Genomic DNA, 14,106 nt, shown 5'->3' with positions numbered 1-14,106 from the left:
GCTTTACAAGCTCCATCTCCATCCATTGAGTCTTCCCCACACTGCAGGAGGTGGGGGTGAGGCTCTCCTCCTTCTCCTTTTCCTCCTCCTCCTCCTCTTTGTGCTTACTCCCCCTCTCCCAGGCTTCCAAACAGGTTTCATGCTGCACCATTATAATGTGGTGCTAACAATAATGGTAGCAACGGTGCTCTAATTTATTGATGTCTGGTGTTCCCAGGCGTCTGCTTGTCTTCATAAAGCAGCAAATGAGAGGCAGCGTTTGCAGAATGGGTGCCGCTCTCCAAGTGGGTCGTGCTGGCAAAAGGACAGGGAAGGACTGTAGTCCAAAATAGACTAAATAAACAAGGCAGAAAGAGCATGCCAAGCAGAGGCATGGACCCAAGGAGGAATGAAAAGATGGTGCTCAGCTCTGTCCTACAGGGGTAGTGGGGCTGATGACAGCCAGACCTACCAAGTCTGGCTCTGGTTTCAGATCTCAGGCTCCCTGAAGTTGCACGAGTGCTAATCCAGGGCTCTGGTTTAGCCAGTTACTCAAACTGCACCACTGGAAATACTGATATTGGGTCCAAGCTTTGCTGGAGCTGTGGGGGTGTTAAGAGTGAAGGGCTTTCACTAGGGTCATTGCATCACTGCTACTGTCATTTTTCTTCTGTTGATGGCCCTGGATGGACAAAGATCCCCAGTAATGAATGAGCATACGTGTGTTAGTCTAAAAGCTTGTGGGATCATGGTACAATTGATTTATGTACAGTTCTGGAAAGCATGAATATCCTGCAGTTGCTTTTTACTTTCCTTTTTTTTTTTTTTCCTTTCTATTTTGTTTTAAGTGCATGTGTGATTTATACAGAAACATTAATCTTAGTGAGTCAGCATATAAATATTATTCTCAGCCTTACATTAGAGGATCAGCGTTCACCTGAAATGTAGTCTGTTTCCTCTTGGTAGATGTTACAGCTATGTACACACATGCTTCTAAGAACCCAGCCAACTGATGTGGTTTTTCAATTACATTTTCTCATCTTTTAAAATAATTTTACACTCTCATTGCTTTGAGATCTTACCCCTCCCCTCAGAAGTGACTGCAAGGAGAAATAGACTAACCGGACACAGCTAAGCATTACCTATGGATGGGGAGAAGCTCATAAGGGGACAAATAGAGAGGAAAATAGATGCTTTTCTCTTAAAAGTCTCATTACAGCCGAAGCACAAGCCAGTCCCCATATCACCAAAGCACACAAAGCTGCATGCTGTCTCCTTTGTGTGGGCACAGCAGCGTCCTCATGTTTTCTCCTCTTGCTGCTGTTGTGCGGGCTCCCTATTGCCTTGGTTTAACTGCAGTATTGCAGGTTACACACGTGCTCTCAGCAAGCACTCAGAGTGTTTTCAGAGTTTTCAGAGTAGGAAATGCTATTTATAGTTTTGCTTTTCTGGACAAAAGGCTTGAATATTTAAAGAGGGATTAGGCTTACAGCCTCCAGTAGCCTCACAAATAATAAAGGATCTGACTTCAGTCAGAAAACATCCAAGTGTACCCCTTATCATATTTTTAAATCTATTTCATCTCCAAAAGTAATGTACAGTAGTATTTTTATTTTTAAGAGCTAATAATCCATTTCATAAAAGGCAGGTGGAGTCTGGGGAAAAAATCCTCTATAAAATTCAGGAATATAAAATCTTAAGAGGTTTAGAAACATTCATCTGTAAAATATCACAGAAGATCTGTATTATTCCTGTAAAGAATTGAATTGACCGTTCGCACGCACCCAGCCTCAGATACACAGTATGTGAATGTGAGTGCTTTCCTAAAATAACCCAAGAAAAGGACAGTAACAAAATCAACAAAGAAATGAAATTTCCTGACTTAGTCTAGGAATGGTCATTGCCAAAATAATGAATATATGACAGCTTGGTATTTCTGCAACATCTTCCATCTTGAAGGATCTCAAAGTGCTTTTCAGGCAGGGAAAAAAACAGATCATGTTTTTGCTGATGAAATGCAGCCTTCTCCAGGCTAGGATGCAGCAGGCATTTGATGATGAAAAAGTACATCCTTGTTTTGAAAAAAGAGTTGTCTTCTGCTTTTGGACATGTTTGAGCTGTGAAGGTTGAAGGAGCACTTGCAGACCAAAGCAGTGTAGGTGTCCCTCCATCACACCTTGCTACCAGCACCACTTAACCCCTTTCTACTGTCTCTGCCAGCAGCTCAGGGCTCTTCTTTGCTTTCTGTACCTAATGAGGCTAAGCAAAAATCAGTTTTAATGAGTTTCCACCCAGGAAACTCAAACTCTGCAGCTTTCATCCTTTGTATTTTCATATTGTGTCACAGTCTCTCCTATTTTGCTTGGTACAGGCTATACGCTGAACCAGGGGAACATTTTTCATTTCCTCCATTATGTTTATTTTTAGCTTGTTTTTATTTTTAGTGTGTTTGATTTTATGTTAGCATATGGTGGGAAATGCCTTGGTGAATTAACAGGAAAGGTGTTACAAAATGCTATCTGCATTGTGTTTTATTTCCTGTGTGAGTGCCCTTCTCTGCTCCCTCAAAGTGGATTTGATGCATCAAGGGGAGTGAGGTTTGGGTTCCTTTCATATGGAAAGTTGATGTCAGAGAGAGAAAATCAGATGAAGAAGGGGGTTGTTTACATATTTTCAATTGCTAAGCTTTATTCAGTTTAGCCCCATTTCCCAGGCAGGTTTTGTTTGGTTTCTTTTCTACTGGGTGCCAAATTTATGCAGGATCAGTTTCTGAACTGCATCTGTGCTGGTGTTAAAATTTGCGGGGACTCTGGTGTTTCTTCCCTTTGGCCTAGGGTGCCCCCATGCACAAAGCAGATGGACCCTTTTGTTGGTATCCCAAGATCACCCTGATGGGCTGAGATGCCATTCAGGTTAAAATGTACCCCCGTCACCACTCTCTCCTCCCAGCCATTGTCTGCTCATGCTCTGCTTGCATGCACAGTGGAGCCGGCACTGAGAGTTGTCTTCTGTGAGGACGACACATATTGCTTGGACATTTGTTCTTTGCCTCTCCCAGGCAAATGGAGCCTCTTGGGTGCAGCATGAGGCCCATCAGAGCAGGTTGTGTCTGTCCTGCACCATGCACATCCTCTCTCCTTGGCTTGGAGGAAAGCACTTCTCAAGAACTGAGCTTAGGATCCTGATCCACCACCCTTCCTGGAGCATGGGCTCCCCTCAGCCTCTGCCATGGAGACCTCTCAAGTACCTCTCCTCCAACACCAAAGCCTGTTGACCTCTGGCACTTCGCTTGTCGGTCCCTGACTGGATGGTGGGCAGTGGTGGCCAAGGCTCTACTGCAGGACTTGATCAGTTTCTTCAACTGGAGGCTTCACTGTCCAGCTGGAAAGTGACAAAGGAAAACCTTGGAGGTGTATCAACCATTGTCATAGGCTGCCCTATTCTATATGCTCTCTGCAGCTTAGTCAGCTTCTTGAGTTCAATACTTTGTATATGGGGTTTTATGAGGATGCTCAAAGCATTTTCTGCTTTTCCCTGAGACTAGCCACTCTCACCTAGGAATATTTCGCAACACAGAAGGATTTTCACCAATTTGATTTGGTGTCAATCACAGTAGCTGAACAGCTTAGAAGCAGGGTGCTTGGTGTCACCTCATGGAAAGGGCCACTGGTCCAATAAACTTGTTCCAAGCATGGCCAGCCCCTGATACACTGAGGGAAGGTGAATTACAACACAGAGAAGACGTGAGGTGCAAGGCATGTTTCTTTCCTAACCTTGGAACAGCTTCTCGTGAAACCCCAAAGCTTGATCTCGATTCCTTATTCTCTTACCACTATGGACATTACATGAATCTCAAAGTCTTCTCTCCTTCCTATGTTCAGTGAAGAAGGGAGCAAGTGCTGGAGACCCTGAGGTTTGCCTGCAGAGCCCTTGGTGTACTGCTGCAGCCAGCCTGCCCTGTTTTGCCCTGCCTTCCCTACTGTCATATACAGGCACAAGCATTTTTCACAGAAACTAGATTAAATATGTCCTTCTGAAGGCTCTCTTATCTCATGGTATAGGATGCAGGAAGGTGGCAAGTCCATCGTCTCCCCTACTGAGCTATTCTTACATTCAGTAACCCTCTCTGCTGAGAAGTTGCCTCTGATTTCGAGATGAAAGTTGTTGCTTTCACTCCATTCTTGTCAGAAATGTCTAAATGCTTCCTGCCAGCAGATGTCTTTTCTGTGTATATGTGTCTGTACAGAGAGATCAGATCCTCTCACCATCTCCTCTCTGTCACAACAAATATTTTTTCCTCCTTAGATCTTATAATGTAAAAGTCTTGCAGTCCAGCTATGGCTTCTGCTTGCAGCTCCCATTTGAAATCCCTTGACTCTTTCGATGTCTTTCTTGGTGGTAGATGTGGATCAGAAGTGAATTCCTCTGGGCATGATTTAAGGTGGCAGAAATGAGGTACAGTGTGTTGTGGTGGGAATTAGGTATGGATAAAAGTGTTCGTTGGGGTAGCTGAGTATGTACTCTTGAGGAATACTGGCAGGTAAATCCTACTTGTGTCATGGCCTTACAATGGGCAGATGGGTTACCTGTGTTCAGGAAGGAGTCACCAGCTCCTCTCAGGAGTGATGAAGGACCTGTCCATCCTGCTCAGGTTGGGAAGCTGACTAGACCAACCTTGACATGCCATTCAGCCTCACTTTCTGTGCTTCCGTAAGTCTATTTTGGTGTTACAAACAACAAAAAAAACATGGAAGGGAGCTGTCTGGAAATATATTAAGATTGATCTGCTCTTGCTTCTTTTTCTTCCTCCTCCATTATGACTGCAGAGGGGCCATTTGACATCCTACTGGTGCCTTATCCCTCTCTGTGAGGTAGATGACAGTGGATGACTCAAGGATGTTGGTTTTTTGCCAAGTTTCTTTGGGAGTCACGTACAGAAGCAAACATCTTTTCTTGAGATGGCAACCTCAGTGAAGATCATAATCAAGAAGTATCACCACCGTTGGGTCTGTACACGTAGCCTGCTCCCACAAGGATGGTTGCTATCAGATTTACTGGAAAAGTGAGACCTTTCCCCTCTGTGAGAAACATGCCTGAAGGGAGAAATTCCCAAGTATTTCCAAAACACCTTTTCTCATTTCCTAGCTATTCTCTTTTGCTAGACCACATTGGGGTAAACATCTTTTATCACACTGATGTTCAGTGCTACAGTCCAGACTCCACCAGAGTACATGCAGTGACTACTTTTAACTTCAGGAGATTTGGCTGAAGCCTTTACCTTTCCATCAACATCTCCTATAACACCCTCTCCCCAGAAATCTGTACCATGAGATGAACTTAGAATAATTTTTCCCTGTTAAAGTCAGAGCTTGATGATAAGGGCTGTTTTAGCAACAATCTTTGGGTTGAAAGCTTGTGTAGATAGTACAGCAATTTTTGGATGATTTATTAGACTTTAGGCAGCTGCACTGTATTTGGCTTGGCTTAGCTTGACTTGGGTAAATCCATCAGTATTTTCTGTGTTCCATGGAATAATTGCTGTAAAATGTGAAATTTCAGCTTTTCAGGATTTGGGTTTTGTCACAACAAAACAGTATCTCCCTACCAACGTTGCCACCACTGCCACTATTGCTGTCAGTTGCCTCCTGCTTTTATTCTAGAAAGATGAAGGATCCCAAAGGAAAAGTTTTGGCCTTGTTTATAGAATTGGTCCCATTTCAGAGCAAACCTCTTATCATTCCAAAGCAGAATTTCACAAATTTCACATCTGAAACTTTCTTTGATGTATGAGTTGCGGGAGTTGGTGAGCCCAGAAAATCATGCAGCCTGGTGCTGACGTGGAATAAGTTAGGGAAAAAACTTGGTATTTTGTAAAAATGATGTTGACAAATCATTAGTTTGAGCTTCAAAAGCTGCTGGGATAAAAATGGAAATATTTCTGGATGTTTCATGCAGAAAAAAAAAAAAACTTAAAAAAAACATTTGGCTTGTCCCACATCTTATATGGCCTGAATCAGAAATGGGCAAAAGTTAGAAGTTTGCAGCTGTGATAAAGGAATTTCATTTATCATCAAAAAGAGAAAGAGCTCCTTCATGCTGAGATCAGAACTGGGCTAACTGCACCATTTCCTCGTCCAGCCTTCATTAGGGTGATTCCAGCAGCTGGGAACAGTGATTTATTCCATCACTTTACCCAAACCCTGGTAAGACGTGTGGATCATGATGGGGACTTACCACATGGCTTGATTTCCTTGTTCTTGTTCTGCACTGTACACCATCAGGCTCAAGGGTGTCCTGGCCCAGAGTGGTGAAGTGATAGTCATGATGATACCGATAATAAAGCAAGCCATCAAGGCAAAGTACGTACATAGAAGTGATATATATCTATATATATATTATTTTTTTAAGCTTATTGATATATTTGAGAAATACATTGGGAAAATAAGCTTTCAGTGTTTGAGCCCCTCTTCAGGTCTGGAACAATAGCACCAGACTTCAAAGCTACACACAGGATGGGAATAGCTTCTCAGAACTTGAGTTAATAAGTTGCAGATCATTTTCAAAATAAAACCTAGTGGGTATTTGTGGGATAGGGGTGTCATTAGTCACAAAGAACATGGCAACAAGTTAATCATCTTTTGGGCCAAAGAGAAAGCTAATTGTTTGTAAAATACATCTATGTACACATAAAGAATGCATGAATGAGTATATACATCTGGTGTATATTAAAGGAATTATTTTGGTATTATCACCTATGATTATCAATCCCTTATGTATAACTAATTTCAGATATAATAATACAGTAAGAAGTTTGCTGATCTCTTGATCTACTTTATACCAGCATTGTCAGTTATGTTTCCAACCTGGTGGAAAAACAAAATGTGTCCAGCAGTGCTGAAAACGATCTGTGCTTCATTACTTGTTATTTAATAACAATGTTGTCCCGACTGACAAGGCTGCCCTAGTCAATGTCCTGTCACTCCACCAGTGTCAGCAGAGCTTCCCCAACCAAGCACTTGGCCTAGCTGGATGTGTCCAGAAGTGTAACAACCCCACCTTGACCCGGTGCCACAATGAGTGCTCCGTAACTCAACACAGCATCACGAGCAAATGAAGTTAGGTGTCTTGGGGCCCCAGTGCGGGCATCCAGCTTCCCTGGAGCCTACAGCTGCTTAGTGAACCCACAGCTAATCTCCTAACCCTGTTACCCAACATGTGGTCTGTGGTTTGGTTAGATAACCTCCATGTTCCTGGATGCACCCATGGGTAAGGACTTCCTTGTGGTGATGTATTGATGTAGCACCAACCACCATAGTATGGACGCTGAGCACCAGCTGCATCTCCCTACATGCCCATGGCTGGTAAGGAAGGGGATAGGATGCAAGAGCAAGGCTGGAAAGAAGAGCAGCTCAACTGCTTTCACACATGCTTGTGCAGAGACACAAAGGAGGTTTGGGACAGTGGCTTTGTCATGGGGAGGTGGAGTTGGGGATGGGAGCATGTGTATGCCTGGGGCACAGACAGGGAGCAAAGAAACCGCCTGGAGAAGGTGACTGCAGGAGGGGAGGGGAGAGGGCTACAATTGGTACCAGATGCCCTCAGAAGCTAATGACCTGACAAACGCTGTGCTCATAAAACAAATTCTTTAAAAAGGAAGCAAATGGAAATATAAGCTAGTGAAAGAATTTGCAGCAGCTGCCCTGAAACCATTTCTCACTTCATAAACAGGTCTGCATTGAAAAAACAGTCCCTTTCTTCTTGTTCTCCTTTGCGGTCCCCTCCCGTGCCCACCGGCTCTTTCAAGATTGTGGCCTGCAGGTTTCCACCATGCCTTTGGCTGGGTGGACTTGTCCAGAGTCAACAGCACATTGCATTCCCTTAACCCTCAGTGCCGACACAGACGTTTGGGTTTTTTTGGTGTCATTTGTGGGATTTCTAGCTGTGCATCCTTTGCTGAAGAGGTTGAGCAAATGCAAGAGGCAAAGGCTGCCTGTCCCACCTCTGTGTGAAGTGCACAAAAACTGTCAGCATCCACGTGCAAAGAAGGGAGCAGAGGGGAGGTGTTTGGGTGCAGCTCCTTCCCTTCTCTCCCCAGTTATCAGCTGAAGGTGCAGCACCTCTCCCTCTGCTTCAGGAAGGCTGATGTCAGTTTTTGCACCTATACCACTTGGTGAAAGATAACATCAGATAATCAGAGTGTTTTTCCTGTGGGAGCTGTTGTGTCAATCCCATGTCTTGGCCTCATTCCACCCTGGGTAATTAATCTACTGGCTATATTTCACTGATGGAGACCATAGTTCTCTGTCCAGCCCTCTTCTTCACTATAGGTTAATTTGTGATGCTCAATCAGTACCTAATGAATGGTTGTTGGTGGGAAGCTGCTGCAGTGAGGAGGGGACTGTTTATTTTGAGGTGATGGTTGACACACTGCAAGCTTTCCTGGGACCTCATGCAACTTCAGGTGGTGCTCAGTGGAGGGTAATTCCTCCTTTTAGCTGCATCTCACTTCAGTGGCCATGGCTGCATCTGTAGAGATGGACAGGTGTGTGTTGATCTTAAAGAGTTTGGCATCAACATGCACAGGCTTGAAATGCCTTATGGGCCTGTAGGAAGAGCAGAGGTGCTGAGGACCAACCAACACCAAGGTGTCCTTGTCCCATGATGCTCAGAAACAAGGTATTGCTGTTCCCAGGGCTGCACTGTCCCCACAAATGAAATTCGGTGGTTTGTTTCTCTCCTATACAAGATTCCTGCCTTTAAAAGTTTATATAGATAAATACTGACAATATCCTGATGACATTTCTCAAAAGCAGTGTGGGAAGGGGTCAAGAGTGGAGTGAAGGAGACAGCTGCTGCAAGTGCAGCTTCTCCCTTCCACCACAGGCTGTGGTGTAGCTGTGTGGACATGAAGCTTGGGCAACTCTGCTGCCAGGTCTGAGGAGGGGCAGCACACAGTTTGAACATCTCATGGCTGGTTCCCTAAGATCTGCAGATGTTTCTTCTCCAGCTAAACCTTTCCTTGCAGTTGGAGAATCCTCTGTGGATTCTCTGATGTCCAATACAGGGTTTGACATACTCATCACCCTTCTATCAGCAAAGACTTTAAAAAGGCCTCTTCGTCCTTTCTTCCTGACTATCTGTTGATGCAGATCTTGTCTTTATTTTGCCCTAGGGCTGACTGAAATTGAGGTGCAGATTCAAACATTCAAAAGGAAGGGGAAACACCCAGTGTTACTGTCTAGGCTTTGTTGCCTTTGAAAAACACGGATCTCTCGCTGTTCACTGTGAGATACATGCATAAGCAGAGTATTATGGGAACACGTGTGTGAGTGGCTGCAATCGTGTGTGAGGTGTACTCCGTGTGGCACTGCAGAGTGCAGTTTCAGGAGGTCTCTTGCCACAGATTCTCTGGTATCTACTGTGATTTGAGCATGTTGAAGATGAGAAATGGTCATGTGGTAGATAACACCTTGCTTTTGAAGAAGCTGCAGACTGCTTGGGATGGTGCTACAGTAACAGCTGGGTATTAGCTTTAACCCCTGTGCCTTCAGGAGTGCTGCTTGATAGGACCATCTGATGTCAATTTTCCTACTTTGGCCATGAGAGAATTGTGGCCTTGCTGCATATGCCCATCTCCCTGCCCTCTCCCTGTCACCTCCCTTCTCTTGCTTTCTTGCCACACCTACACTGAGCACCACCAGTCCCTTTGGTGCCAGGCTGTATGCAGGCTCTGCAATGCAGAGTGCATACCCTAGTGCAGAAAAGCTGGAGTAACCCCACCAGACAGCATGGAATTTGGATGGAGCATTGTTTGGCTATGCCTTCTTTCATAAGCTTGGAATGACAAGATGGAATGTGGGAAGGTATGGACTAGGACTGGGCTGAGCTCCAGCCAATGCGAAGCTGTGAAAAAGTACCCTCCTGGCATCATCATTAGGAGACTTCAAGCCTGCAAGTAGCTGGGGCTGAGGGATACCTATGCATCTCTGCAGGCACCTGTGACCTGCTGAGCATCCCATGTAGGTGTCAGCTGGAGAGAGCCCATCCTAGCTAAAGAAGTCCTGGGACCCACTGGTTGATCCCTTCCCTCTTCTCTTTCCTCTATAGCTGTGTTCATGGTGCCTGTGCAGGATCCGGAACCTGCACGCGGCCGCTGCTTTCTCATGCTGCCACCCTCAACTGTACCTCCAATGGCCCGAGGCACATGGCATGCACCGTTGCCTGCGAAAAGGGATTCATCCTCCACTCCAGCAATGGGAAGAGCCTGGGATCCACACAGGTAAGCAGACCTCAGGGTGGAGGTGACCTCACAAGCTGTGCGAGGACCAAGTGCTAGTTAAGAGACATTTAACCATGCTGAGGTGGTTGGAGTGACCTCAGGACACCTTGTTACTCCAGCCCTGACCTCCTTGCTTCTTTTCCATCAAACGTCAGCCCAGTGGAGGTTCTAGTACTGGATCTCTGTGCTGGTGGCTGGTGGTCCTGCTTTGGCGACACCTCTCCTTCCCTCCTTGCAGTCATTCTAGCTCTCCCAGCCCAGTGCTGCCACACTCTGCCAGACCACTGCTCTGCCAGGCTAAATGCCGCTGCAGGTGGTGTCCCAAGCTAGGCTGTTGCACTCACACGGAGAGGTAGACATTTCTGTTCTCCACGTGGGCATTGCTGGGAGGGTTAACATCCCAGGGATGTCTTCTCTCTTAACGCTGAAGTTAGTGGCTCAGGGAAAAATGAAGTCATTGCAGAGCGACTATATTTAGAGGCAGCCGACAGCACAGACAGCTTATCTTCCTTTGTGTTACTTTGCAGTAGCACTGTCCACACCAGCAGGGCAGCCCAGAGGTCACTATGAAAGAGTTTGTCTTGCTTCCCATAGGGCTGGGGGATGCCTTGTAAAAGCCACAAGTCAGCATGGCTCTTGGGCGTTGACAGAGGAGACGTGGGACTGATGTGTCCTTGGGTGCCAGGCTGCCTTGGGTCTGGGCACAGACCTTGACAGAGTTGTGGGCACAGTGTGTCCTGTCCTTAGGCTGTTCCTGGAGGGGGAACAGGAGTCTGTGGGGCTGAGCTGGTCTCCACGCTAACTTGAGCAAGAGCATGAACTTGCACAGGGTGGAGACTGATGGGAGGCAAGTTAGGCCATGTCAGCAGGGTGGACCTTTCCCCACTGGAAAGAGGAGAGCTGCAAGTGCTCGTGGCACCTGTCAGGCAGGTTTCCCATGCTGCATCCATTGGTGTTTGCTGCAGGAGGGGTGGGTGTGGGAAAGGGCAATGAGGCAGCCAGGGATGCACCGTTCAGTTCCTCATCACCAGGGAGGTTATTAATTATGTGGCCGCATGGCTCTGTGGGCCAAGGCATGCCTAGGGAAAACAAAATGTTCCCATTCTCTGAAATGAAACCACAGAGAATAAATCTGCCTCGGGTGACAGTTTTCCTGCATTTGGCAGCAAGATGGGAAACTTCTGGACAGAGCTTCACCATGTGGCTGTCACAGCCGATGGCAGCTTGCAAGTGCCCTGCCCCGAGCCCTCCAGTGATGTTACTGGTTTGGCCGTGTGACCCTACTCGTGTTGAAGTGTTTTAGGAACGTGCACACAGCTCTCCTCTGAGCTATCCTGTCCACCTAGTTCAGATACACCATGATTCTGCTGCACGCCCAAGAGTATCAGCCTCAAATTTAGTGATGTCCTTCAGAGCCACCATAGCCAGGTTCAATCAAAACATGCTGGCTGTGAGGACAGGTCACATATTTGACTGTATGAGCTGCATGGTTGTACTCAGCCAGTGAAGAGATATCAGGAAGATGTCTCTTTTGTCTGCAGCCCCACATGAGGACTGCTGAGCTGGGGTTAGCAGTCTGGGAGTGGAAATCATAGAACAGTTGGGGTTGGAAGGGACCTTTACAAGATCATCTACTCTAAACCTGCCGTGGCTAGGGACTCCTTTCACTAAACCAGGCTGCTCATGGCACACCAACATCCACCACTCTGCTTTGATGAAGTCTGTAGCACAGGTTGATCATGTTTAGTGATTGGACCACAGGGTGTTAGGTTCTCACGCAGTCCCCCAGCTGTGTAAGAGGGGCCATGTAATTAGGATTCTTAAATGAGGTTATCTGAACCTCTGATTTCAGTAGGGTCTGTGGACTGAGGCATGAGAGAATCGGTGCATTTGGGAAAAACAATAAACAGGAGAGCTGCCCATCAACAGATGAAGTAAGACTTGATCTTCTAGGGGAGGAAATTGCAGCACACAGAGCTGGAAATAACTTGCAGCTCAGGAAGCTGTAGTGTATCTTGAAGGGATTTTTCTATTTTCTTTAGTGTGCTCCGGCACCATTCACACAGTGTGCATGCAGCTAGCATTTCTGAAGGTAAGCAGTTACAGACCAAGCACTAGAAGGTCTCTTGTGCAGGTGCCTTGCATGTTCCCTCAAGGGCCATTCATTGCTTTCACACCCCGAATGTCACCCTGTGAACAGGTAAGGGCTTTGTGACTCAGTGTCCAGAGTGGGGAGAAAGGGCACATTTTGGGAGGGAAAATGGGTGAAAGCTCTCCTTTTCCTTGAACCTGGGTCAGCCCTTTCTGCTGAGGTGGTAAACCAGTTAGATTAAAGCTCTCTCGGGGGTCTGATGGAGCTTGCTTTCTCCACAGCAGGAGGTGGTGCTGATGTGCAGCTCAGGACGGTGGGACAGATCTGTAACTTGTGACCCTGTTGACTGTGGTGTTCCTGACCAGTCCCATGTATACTACGCTGAGTTCTCCTGCCCTAAAGGGACCACTTATCTGCAGAGATGCTCCTTCTCCTGCATCCACCCAGCCAAGCTCCAAGGTATGGTCTGGAGTACTGAGAGATTTAGCCACCCTTTTTGGTGCCATCTTTCTGTGCCTGTCCCAAGTTGTTCAAACAGAGCATTAATACTTTGAATTTCCCAGTTATCCTGGCTTCTGCCAGCCAGCTAGCCTTCTGAGACACTTCTCGAAATGGTGAGCATCCAAACCCCCTGAGTGGAGACACCATAGCATGGATAATTCCCTCTGACTCCTATCCCCCAGCTGGCAGGCCTTATCCACCCTGGTGTAGGGATGTCTTCTTCAGGTATCTGGTGAGGTCCGTCAGCCTCCAGTATTATGGGGTCAAGGGAGCCAAGAAGTGTGCAGGCAGCCAGCGCAGACAGACAGGGGACTTCAGAGAGCCAAAAATGGCTCAGTGCCTGGTGGCTGTGGGAAAGCCTGTGGTTCAGGAGGCGGGGGGCTGTATAAAGCCATAAAGCCTGATGCCCACAGCTGCAGAACACTCTGGGAGATGTTCACCACCCAGACACACAGCAGTCCCCCCCAGACATGCCATGGCCTGGCTTTCATACTGCCGACTCCATCGGTAGCCGCAGGAATGTTTTGAAGCCAAGTTGGAGAAAAAGAACTACTGTTCCTGTCTATACAAGGCTGAGCTGGATGGGATTTTGGGGGTAATTGCCTTGACAGCTTCAAGCATTGAGACTTTATGTGAATTTTCACTAGCGCCTTTGCTCTGAACAATCACATACAACAAATCATTTTAATGGGTGTCCTATTTTATGGAGACATTTATAGCTGAAGCGTATGAAAATAATTTACTTTTTTTTATTTTATTTTATTTAAGTTAAATCTAAGGAGAAAAAACTGCAGGGAATTAAGGTCTTCTTTCATGCCAGGGGGATGCCAGTAGATCCCCAGTGTGAACTGATCTAAGGGGTAGTACGCGAACAATGACCTGACAGCCCAAATTCGGCACAAAACGATGCCCATTGCCTTGCATGGGTCAGCTGAGGGCAGGGCTTTAATCTGATCTTTCACTTACAGCTGCCCCTTGCTGCTGCTGAAGTCAACAGGAGGTTTGCCATAGGCTCTCTTGGTGGGAAGGCGTCCCCTCGGTGGAGCACCCTGGGTGACTTCCAGCAGCTGACATAACGGCTGATGGTGCTTGGCCAAGGCTGCTGAGCCATCGGGTAAACTCTTAGAGGTCCAGCTGACTCGGCTGAGCTGTCGAGGCAGAGACGTGCTTGATGCTTGTTCTCCCCAAAGGCTCACATCCTTACGGGCAGGCTCTCAAGGCTAATAAATGCTAAGAATAGGCAAGGAAAGGATGA

The 14,106-nt window shown here is 46.5% G+C and overlaps 1 protein-coding gene across 1 annotated transcript in view; it reads left to right on the top strand.

Annotated features, from left to right (window-relative positions):
* PAPPA2 (pappalysin 2) overlaps positions 1 to 14,106 on the top strand; it is an 86,259-nt gene that overhangs the window by 43,231 nt on the left and 28,922 nt on the right. The window contains exons 14-15 of the mRNA XM_057427046.1: positions 10,087 to 10,258; positions 12,632 to 12,809. Of these exons, the coding sequence (XP_057283029.1) occupies positions 10,087 to 10,258; positions 12,632 to 12,809 (350 nt within the window). The remainder of the gene's footprint in view (positions 1 to 10,086; positions 10,259 to 12,631; positions 12,810 to 14,106) is intronic.

The sequence above is a fragment of the Pezoporus wallicus genome, unplaced genomic scaffold, assembly GCF_028554395.1.
Source record: "Pezoporus wallicus isolate ANWC-B61680 ecotype Strahan unplaced genomic scaffold, APGP_CSIRO_Pwel_v1 scaffold_7107, whole genome shotgun sequence".
Taxonomy (NCBI): domain Eukaryota; kingdom Metazoa; phylum Chordata; class Aves; order Psittaciformes; family Psittacidae; genus Pezoporus; species Pezoporus wallicus.
The sequence above is the reverse complement of the archived record's forward strand: the minus strand, read 5'-3'. Positions and strand labels throughout refer to the sequence as shown.